This window comes from Myodes glareolus, chromosome 26, assembly GCF_982192425.1.
Source record: "Myodes glareolus chromosome 26, mMyoGla1.1, whole genome shotgun sequence".
Lineage (NCBI taxonomy): Eukaryota > Metazoa > Chordata > Mammalia > Rodentia > Cricetidae > Myodes > Myodes glareolus.
Window position 1 is genome coordinate 5334894 of NC_142051.1, and position 10058 is coordinate 5344951.

General features: G+C 45.8%; 1 protein-coding gene and 1 long non-coding RNA gene across 3 annotated transcripts in view; one reads left to right on the forward strand and one right to left on the reverse strand.

Moving 5' to 3' along the window:
• Tbc1d30 (TBC1 domain family member 30) overlaps positions 1-7368 on the reverse strand; it is an 85250-nt gene extending 77882 nt beyond the window's left edge. For both annotated transcript variants that reach the window (XM_085683446.2, XM_085683444.2), the window contains exons 1-2: positions 7008-7368; positions 3474-3638 (exon numbers count right to left, since the gene is read on the reverse strand). In XM_085683446.2, the coding sequence (XP_085539572.2) occupies positions 3474-3638; positions 7008-7368 (526 nt within the window). The remainder of the gene's footprint in view (positions 1-3473; positions 3639-7007) is intronic.
• Positions 6546-8773, forward strand: LOC146889834 (uncharacterized). The gene is made up of 2 exons (XR_014999818.2): positions 6546-6798; positions 7021-8773. It is a non-coding gene; the product is annotated as an uncharacterized LOC146889834 (long non-coding RNA).
• The last annotated feature ends 1285 nt before the right edge of the window (positions 8774-10058 follow it).

Below are 10058 nucleotides of genomic sequence, written 5' to 3' on the forward strand. Positions count from 1 at the left end.
TCTTGCAGACATTTATAAGAAACAACAAGACTCAGAATGCTACAGCAGATTCATTACTAAAACAAGGCTGCCAGCTCTCTGATAAGCCTGTGTGTGGTCGGCAAGGCTTCGACACGGCCACATATATTCATACTTTGCTCATGCTTCCTCTCATCACAGATTTAAAGTTACAGCTATGCTTTAGCACTTGATTTGGAGCGGCCTTCCACCGAACGTCTGCAAAGCAGATTATAAAGCCATGTGAGACTGAGAACTTCTGCCTTCAGGGAAAGGAGATTAAGCAAAACACGTAAATATCTCAACAGCCCATCCTTAGATAAATATGAGGGAATTAACTCCTCCATCAGACAAGAACTGATTCTGCACCATTATTTTTGCTTGTTTTGTTTGCTTATTTAGAGTTTAGAGGAGGTTTTGTGTTGTTTTTTTGAGACAGGGTCTCACTACGTAACAGTCTGAACTCAGACTCTTGATCCTCCTGACCCAACATTCCTTTGGTTCCTCTCATTGTCCTAGAGCCTTTAAGTGGGTTTTCCTACACGCCAATCTGCGTTTGTACGATCCAATCATTTAGCCGAGATAAGCATTTCCTTCCTGTGCAGGCTGTACTAAAGCAGGGCATGCTATAAACCAGGGATAATCTTGTTTTCTGCATACTACAGAATTCAGCAATGCTGTAACAATATCGTAGAACTAGAGGAAGAAACAGAGCACTTGTGGTTTATGGTGGAAAACGTGGACTTTTGAGGGTGCTATCTTCTAATTCTTTCTCAATCATTCAGTAGTGTGACTTTGGGCAAATAGTTAAACTTGTGGAATCTTAATATTCTGATACAATGTTCCTAAAGGACGTACCATAAGGCAACAGTTGGGCATAAGACATACACTCAATAAATGATCACAGCTGTACTGGTATTTTTAATTAGTATTAAAATGTTTATTAAAATAGATACTCTTAGGTGATATAGAAAGAAGACACATTCTTCTATAAGACAAATACTGATCCTGACCTTCCTGTTTGATTTTTTTTTTTTTTTTTGAGCTAGAGTCTGGCAATGTAGCCCAGGCTTATCCCATGATCTTGATCCTCCTGCTTCAGTTTCCTGAGAGTTCTGAGGCTAAGAATACAGACATACCACCACACTTGGCCAACGTGCTTTTCTTACTCCTGCCCCAGTTTTAAAGTGAAGAGACACTATCTGTGGTGGTTTGAATGAGAATGGTCCTCATGGGCTCGCATATTTGAGTGTTTGCTTCCCCGGTGGTGAACGATTAAGGATTAGAAGGTGTGACCTTGTCTCAAAAGTCCACGGCAGGCTCTCTCTCTCTCTCTCTCTCTCTCTCTCTCTCTCTCTGTGTGTGTGTGTGTGTGTGTCTGTCTGTCTGTCTGTCTGTCTGTCTGTTTCTCCCTCTCCCTCCTCTCTCAATGCATGATGGTCAGGGCCAGTTCCCTGAAACTGTTAGCAAACCCCCGAATAAGTGAAACAAATGCTCACTTTTATAAAATGCACTGGTCATGGTGTCTCTTCGCAGCAGCAGGACGGTAACTGAGACACTGCCGTGAGGCTTTTGTACGAAACTGTAAAGTATAAGCAGTTGTTTCCACCTACGTTCTAGGGGATCCAACTCAGCAGCTCCACATACAAGCACTCTAGACCCCCAAGTCATCTCCCCAGTCCCAACTTTTGCATTTAATAAAACAAGTCAACACACTGAATATCTGACTCTGTCATTGCCAGCTGCTCCTAAAGCGGGAGCAGTTGTTCTGAACGGCAGTGGACTCCCAGTTCTTAAGAACTTTCAATGTGTTTGCTGTTGGCTGGCTTTGCAGAAAGAGTAGCAGTGAGTGTAGAGGCTGCAACTCTAACGCATTTGTATTACCAAGGAGAGAACTGAGCTTGTTGTGAAAGGCTCCAGACAGCCCCATAGTCTCTAGAATGAAAGAAAAAAATGGCTGGAATTAAGAGACATAATTTTAAAATATATGAGGAGGATGCAGTCACAGACTCACAAGTTGAGTTTGGTGCTGGTGGACACATTGTCTAGAAAACACAAATGTCAATCCTTCTTTCTGTCAATCAAATACATCTAAAGTCTACCATTAGTCCAGCAAGCTCCGGCTCCTCTCGTCTGCCCCACCCTTCCCCAGGTCTTCCCTCCGCATCAGAACTCCATGCTTTCTCCAGTTTGTGCTTTTAACTTCTCACAGAAAAGCTAATAATTAAGTAGATAGACACAAAGTTGAAAGAAAGAAATCAAAACCAGTCTTTCCTATTAGAAAAGAGGGGAAATCCTGTTTACTTAACACATTTGAATGAGTCAGAATCCATGAAAAGTGATCATGTAAAATGCATGCCAACTTTACGCAGACATACATGTATGCAGCTCCATGCACACACCCGCTTTTGTCACCCTCCTCTGGCTCGTCAGAAAAGCTCCCAACTAGAGGAAAGTTCGCCCACTCCACTGCGTTCCTCCTGGTGTGGACCCTCATGACCACTGTGATCACTGAACAGCATTCTGCTTCAAATGCATTACATGAAACCTCTCAGCCAAAACTGTCAGTAAGCAGAGAATAGCAAACAGCAGTACATGGAAGAGAGGCAGGAACCTCACCATCAGATGGGATTTTAAGCTGATAATGCTATAATTAGAAACTAATTAAGCCCTGGAATCTGTTTCATGAAAACAGGCACATCTTAATTTTTAAATTAAAACAAAACAAAAAAAACCCTTCAATCTGTTTACATATAAAATATGACAGAGGCGAAAGTAAAAAGAAAAAGCCACTCTGACATGCACCCAAGAAACTGCCCCAGGCGTCTGATGGTGGCAACTCTTGTGCCTGCGTTTGCCATACCTGAACCCCACTCTGCCACGCTGCGTGTCAACAAAGAAGGCAAAACAGGGACATGTTAGCAGAATAAAGCACAATGCAACTGTACGGAGAATTACAAAATCAATTGAAAAGCTTTAATAACAATGAAGATGGATCAGTAGCTGAACAATTCAGTTCAGTCAACAAGCTAGGCAGCTCTTAGCTAGAAGTGGGTAACACAAGACACAGGCTTCATTTGTTCAAATGCTTTGCCCTTCTTAGATTTCAGAGCAGGCTGTAAGCGGCTCTCATTGGCTAGGCCAATTGTTTAATATCCTCATTAGAGCACAGAGATTAAGGGAGCAAGGACACGGCTCTACGTGACATCAATCCGGTGCTTGTTGAGGCACTTGGTGTCGCATAAACACCAACCATCGTCAGAGAGAACAGTTTTTCTCTGTTGTTCTCGATTATTCCCCTCAAATGGTGAATAATAAAACTAGGATTTAACATTAGGCATAAAGCATTCATTAGGAAGCTGGATTATCTGGTTGGTTCCTGAACTTTTCAAACTAACGCAAAGCAGGGTCTGCTGCAACTTCACTACGGACAAAAGCGGCAAAGGAGGGACAAACACCCCAGACCCAGGACTCACTTCTCTTCTGCGACACAGCCTGCAAGCAGGCTGTCACAATGTCGCAGTTCTTCTGAACTTTATGCAGAAGTCTGTCTTTCTGCTTCAGCTGCCGGAGTAACTTTGCCGACTGGATGCCAATCCTGTACTTCAGCTCGCGAAGGATTGTCTTCAGCTCACTGGAGTCTATCAAGAGAGAAAGAACAAATCCCTTGAGAGAGACAGAAGCCCCCAGTGTGCTACTAGCCAAAAGTTATCTATGTAGAAAAATGCATTTAAACCCACTCATTCTAGTTTTTCATCTAGGACAACTTGTACATAATCAGCCAAGGCATTCCAGTCCAGTGAGGCACCCATTCATATCCTACTTTATTCTTGAGACAAAGTCTCTCAGATAAATGCCATCCTTGATGCTGCATGTAACACGTAAGCAAAGACTCCTACTTTTACAATAACCAGCTCCAGGTGCACATCTACCTTCCAATGATTGACAAATTAACAGCTACTGAACCTCATGCCGGCCTAAAACACCACCTACTCAAGAGACTAAGGCAGGGGGATCCCGGGTTTAAAGCCAGACAGCGCAACTAAGATCCAGTCTCAAGAACTCAAGGGCTGTGGAGACATCAATGCAAGCCAGGCACCCACATAAAAACACAGTCATGGTGGCACCCTGACCTCTGGCCTCTAGATGCACACATGTATGTACACGCAAAAACAGACAAAAGGTAAAAGAGGGCTCAGTGGTAGAGGCCTTGCCTAACACGTGCGAGGTTCCAGTTGTTCAAACCGCAAGACCACAAAAAATAGAAACCAGCTACAAACAGCTTTATCAATTGTCAGTTAAAAGCAAATAACACCATCACATTTTGTGATGTAGATGAATGTGGTTGTGCTAGTTTTAAGTCTATGGTCTTCTAATAACCTTCTCAGTAATTTTCATTTTAGAACCTTGGTAGTTTTCCTTCATGGTAGAAAATGTATTTCCTCTAAAAGGATCAAATAACTCTACAACTTGGACTGGAGAGATGACTCAGCAATTAAGATCACTGACTGACTCTTCCAAAGGACCAGGTTCAAATCCTAGCACACATGGGGGCTAACAACTGCCTGTATGTCCAAGTCCAGGGAATTTGACACCTCCTCCTGACCTTGACAGGCACTGTACACAGATGGTGCACAGACATGTAGGCAAAGCACCCAAACATATAAAATAACTCTTAAAAAATTAAAATAACTAAGAACCTGAATAATAATAATTAATAATAACAATTCTGCATTCTTAAAACTAATGCTTATAACAAAATGAGATAATATGAAAACCCTATCTAAGTTTTGGTGTTTCTTAAGGTATCTACGACTCTGCATTTTTCTGTATTACATACTACTTATGGGAACATGTTCCAATCCCCATGTAGAAATGTCTCCCACAGTAATATCTACGGTTAAATAAACATAATACAGGCAGAATCGTCTCTCCGTGTCAACTTAGTTTCTCACTAAGAAACAAAGGAAACAGGTCAGCTGGAAAACTGGCCAATTTCCTCTCTAAAGAATTTTATCCTTATGTGATAAATGGGTTTATAATGAAAATTATCTCTAACCTTCCCTGAGCACTTAACACACATTAACGTAGGCCCAAAGCCTTACAGCTAGCTAGAAACAGTAGCAACATGTCAACCAGGGAATCTGACTCCAAAGTTCAAACCCTCACCACACACAGCCAGGTTTCCTTCAGATGCCATCTTGTTACTGCCCCCTCAACCACAGACCCACACACTAGCTGGGAAGGTGCTAAGTTGCCGCATCAGCGAAACGGGCAACCGTGAGAGAAGAAAATTACCACGCAGGTTATCTGCGCTGTGTGAAATTCAGTGAGCACGGGACCAAGACTTGCGTGGGGACGGCCAGGTTCTGAGGCTGAAAACAATGAGACGGAAAGAGCATCATTTCAGCAAACAACTACACGGATCACCCGGCTGTCTAACCGGTGCTCTAGGGATGTTTATCAACAGAGACAAATATGTCACTATGTGGTGTCTTCACCCAATGCAGTCAACTGCACGGAAAGAAAGGATACGCCGGCAACTGGGTGAGCAATGGCGGGCAACTGGGTGAGCAATGGGAGGAAAACTGGGGAGCAATGGACCCCTCCAGGTCCCATGAGTGATTAGCAGAGTGCTTGGTGACACGGCACATGTGACCTCCGCGGGCAAACTGCCGACCTCTGCTGCAAACTTTGGCTGGCCAGTTTCCCTCTGCCAAAAGGAAATGAGCAGTCACCAAAGTTTCCTGGTAGAGAAATGTGAACAGCTCTCTCAAACAAGGAAATCAAATCAAAATTTTCACAACTGAGTCTGTTGGAGTCTGAACTATTGCCCGGTAGCAAGAGTTTGGGTATTGACACACTTCTTAGCACAGCTGGATAATTATATAAAATAAAATGACCCAACTCCAGCCAAAGTACCATAGTCAGCTGGAAGGGGAAGCTTGACCAGGAAGCCAGAAAAGGGGCTGAAAACTGTTTACAGGGGGTAGGAGAAAGCAGACAGATTCATTTTGCTTTTGTTTTGTTTTGTTTTCTGGAACCAGCTAGACTGGACATTGTCAGCGCACAAGCACTATATAATTCGCTTTATTCCTCCCAGGGTCATTTAGCACAAAGACGATACTTGCAAGAAATGTGCTGGTGGCTTGCCATCTGCTCCCCACACCTTACATTTTGTAAATATGCACAAAGGCTAGTACTGATGCCTGAAACATAAGCTATCATTATTGAGGATAAATAATAATCATCTAACCAGAACATGAGCCTCGGAGTTTGATAACAAAAGAAATATCAAATTAGCCTCTGCTCCGAGGAAACCAAGGTCATTGCTCAGCTCTCCAGGCCGGTGGAAGGTTGCAGTCGTTAAATGCACCGTGAAGCCCAAGCGCTCAGACTCTCCACTCAATCCTTTCCACCAGAGACCCAGATTAAACCTGCAGCGAAACTGCATTATCGAATTTTTCTGCCTCCCTAGTTAAAGCCTATCCAAGTGGGTGGCTAGGGAAGGGGCGGGGTGGAAAGTCCTGGAAGTCGTCCGTTTCTCTCCTCCCAGCGTCCTCTAGATAACTTCTGGTGCGCGAGGAAGAAACTCCAAACTAGTCCTAACAGCTGTTCAGGCGAAGTTAGAGTCTAGACTGCCTCGGGCCTTGGGCACCTGAGGAGCTAAGGGAGGTGGGGAGACTGGACCACGCTCTGAGCCACACCTGCAGAGGGGGAGGAAATAGATGCAGTGAAAGTGTGACTGTAGGTCCCCCGGAGTCACACTCTCCGGGTGTGCGACAGGGCACCAGCGTCCAGGTGGGTAACTGGCACAGGTGAGCAGGGGGCGCAAATGGCGCAGGTGGGCAGGGGCGCAAATGGCGCAGGTGGACAGGTGGCGCAAGAGGGCAGGTTGGCTGGGGCCGCCAACAGCGCAAAGTAGACAGGTAACTTAGGAAGAAAGGAGAGCAGGTGGCGCAGGTGGGCAAGTGGCACAGATGGGCAGGAGTCCCCGCGCCGCCGCTCACCTTTCTGCCGCAGGTACTGCATCTGGAGCCGCAGGCTCGGCCGCTCCCGCAGCTCCTGCAGCACTCGGGAGTCGCCCACGCCGCGACCTCCCAGGAACACGTCGGATCCCGAGGTCTCGGTGGAACTATCCAGGCTGTCGCTGCGCGGGGGGCGACCCCGGGACGCACGGTCCCCGCCGGCTGCCACCTCATCCTCCTCGGTGCAGCTGTAGAGCTCGATGAGCAGCCCGCTCACTAGGGACGCCGTGCGGCTCGTGCGGCCGTAGGGCTGCGGCTCCTCGTCGCCCTCGGCTGCGGAGTGCCCCGCCGCCGCCTCGGCTAGCAGCGGGTCCTGCGTCCCGCCCGCGGGAAGGACCTCCATCGCTCGCACCGCCGCGCCCGCCTTCAGTTCCGGGAGGGCGCGGCCACGCTGGCTGCAGAGTGCCCGGCAGGGGTCTAAACGCCAACCAATGGGCGGAGCCGGAGTTCCGGCTTTTAATCCTCGGGCGCTGCGCCCAGGTCCTCCCGCCTTCCCACCTGACCCGAGCGTCCTGCAGGCTGCACAAAAACCTTCCTGAAAGTCTGACCATCTGGCATGATTTACTAGAGTTTTAATGACGTTGGGAATCTTTCCGTCCATTACAAGACCTGGATTAAGATCAACTGAATTCCAAGACACAGAATGAGGGATTAATAAAACTTCCTGTGTTGACCGAGCTAATAAAACTCACCAGAACAGGTTTTGATGGTAAAATCAAATTTATGAGAGATTTATCTTTTTCTTAAGAAAAAAAAAAGGAAAAGAAAAAGAATTATTGTGGAGTGTGTGCACATGACGAGCATGTGGAATCAGAGGCCACCTTGGTGTAGTCGGTTCTTTCCTTCCAACTTTAAGCAGGTTCTGGGGATCATACACGGGCTGCCAGGCTTGTTTGACAAGTGCTTTCGCCTGGTGAGTCTTCTCGCCAGTCCCAGAGATTTATCTCCACACTAGACTTCAGAAGAGTTTTGATGCCATCACCGTACACACGTTTGTGAATTTAGTCAGACTGATCGTCACTTTAACCCTGTGGTGTCCTTGCTTTTCAGTAAGGGGCCTGAAGCAACGAGACTGGATGACTTGTCACAAGGTTACCTTGAACTTGTATTAGCGTCTGCCTCCATCTGACACTGTAATCATCTGCTAGCTTCTGCCTGGTCTCGAACAGCGGCAGGCTTCCTGTTTGTTCACACTTCTTACCCTTTGGGGCACAGCCTGACCCTGTGAATACAAACCTGTCCTTGACCACTACCACCAAAAATAATTGGAAATTGGAGCAAATATGGGTTATAAAAGCGCAAGTTTTATACCCTAAAACATACAGAATTTAAACTTGTACTGGAGGGGCTGAGAGAGGGCTCAATGGATAAGAGCCCTGGCTGCTCTTTCAGAGGACAGGGGTTCAGTTCTCAGCACCCACAAGGCGGATCACCCACAACTCCTTGGAACTCCACTTCCAGGGGATCTGATGCCCTCTTCTGACCTCCACTGGTTCTGCATGTTTTGCACAGGATACACACTTAGGCACACTCACATAGAGTAGTTTTAAAACCTCATACTGAAAACACTGTGTGATGTTATAAATGAAATGGGATCAGGGTGGCAAAAGCTTCTAATCTCAGCACATGGGAGGCGGGGGGGGGGGGCAGTGTCTTGAGTTCAAGACCAGCCTGAGCTACATAACAAGATTCTGTCTTTAAATTTTTTTAATTTTTTAAATAAATAAAAAGTATGACAAGATGGCTCAGCAAGTAACGGAACATTAGTCAACAACCTGTGTTTGATCCCTGGCACCTACAGGGTACAAGTAAAAACCAGTTCCTAAAATGTTGCCCTCTGACCCCCACATGCACACACACACACACACACACACACACACACACACTAATATGATGAAAACAGACACTAGAACAAGTTTCTGAGATAATCTATTCCTTTATGATTACACACACACATACACACAAATAAATAAATGTCAACCTTTTCATAGAATAAAAGAAGGAGATGAATAAATTGCTCCCTCATTGAAGCTTTTAAAGAGAGTTTTCTCCCTATTGCCTGTGGCGTGAGTGAGTGAATCCAAGAGTCCTTCCTCATCAACCAAACTTTCCCAAAGGGCAAATACCGCGATTGTTTCCCTAGCCTCAGTGGACCTCCGCTGGGTTTCCCGTTGACTCTGCTAGGAAGGCTTCTCAACAGTATTCTTTTCTAGAGCGTGTCCTCCCTCCAGGAGCTGTGGCAGAGACATTCAAAGGGAGCTGAGGAAGATGGAGAAAGGGACCAAGGAAACAGACGCTTGTGAACACTGACATTTCTAACGTAATAAAACTCCAAAATCATTTCCCATCGTTAGCAAGTTACTGGAGAAGGGAAGATTGGCAAACTGGAAATGAAGGAAAGCCGACTCAAGCTGTGTGTATGTATTAGGATGATCTCTCCCCAGGGAGTCACTATGTCTTCTCTCCCAAGACAGCATCTGTTTGAGTGGGTTTTCCCTGACCAGTGGTGTGAACTCATCCCCTCCAGCAATGCCCCTTATCTCTTCTTTTTCAACAACTTCATTCGTTTTGAAAGGGTGGTGACGTTCCACTGGTTCCACTGTGCTCGTGAGGAGCCAACTGTCTCCTACTACACCGGTGTTGGTTGTTGAGCTCAGGGCGGCAAGCTTGGCGGAAGTGCTTTTAGCAGCTGAGCTTCCCTTTGGTTCTGTTTCTTGTGCTTTTTTTTCTTCCCATCTTCCTTCTCACCATATAATCTCCCCCATTGATTTCATTATCCATTTCCTGTGACTAAAACTAAACTTCTAAGGACAGGAATTTTTGTCAGTATTGTTCATCAAAACATGCCCATCACCTACACCAGGCCCTGATGTAGTATAAGTAATTAATACTTCCTGAGTTTATTAACTGGATAAATATGAAAATGGGGGAAATAGCAACCAGTTTCTACTTTCCTAAGGAAAGTGAGTTCTATTCAATAGAAAGCTGAATGCGGTGGTGTGGATGAGAATGGCCCCCATAGGCTCATATACC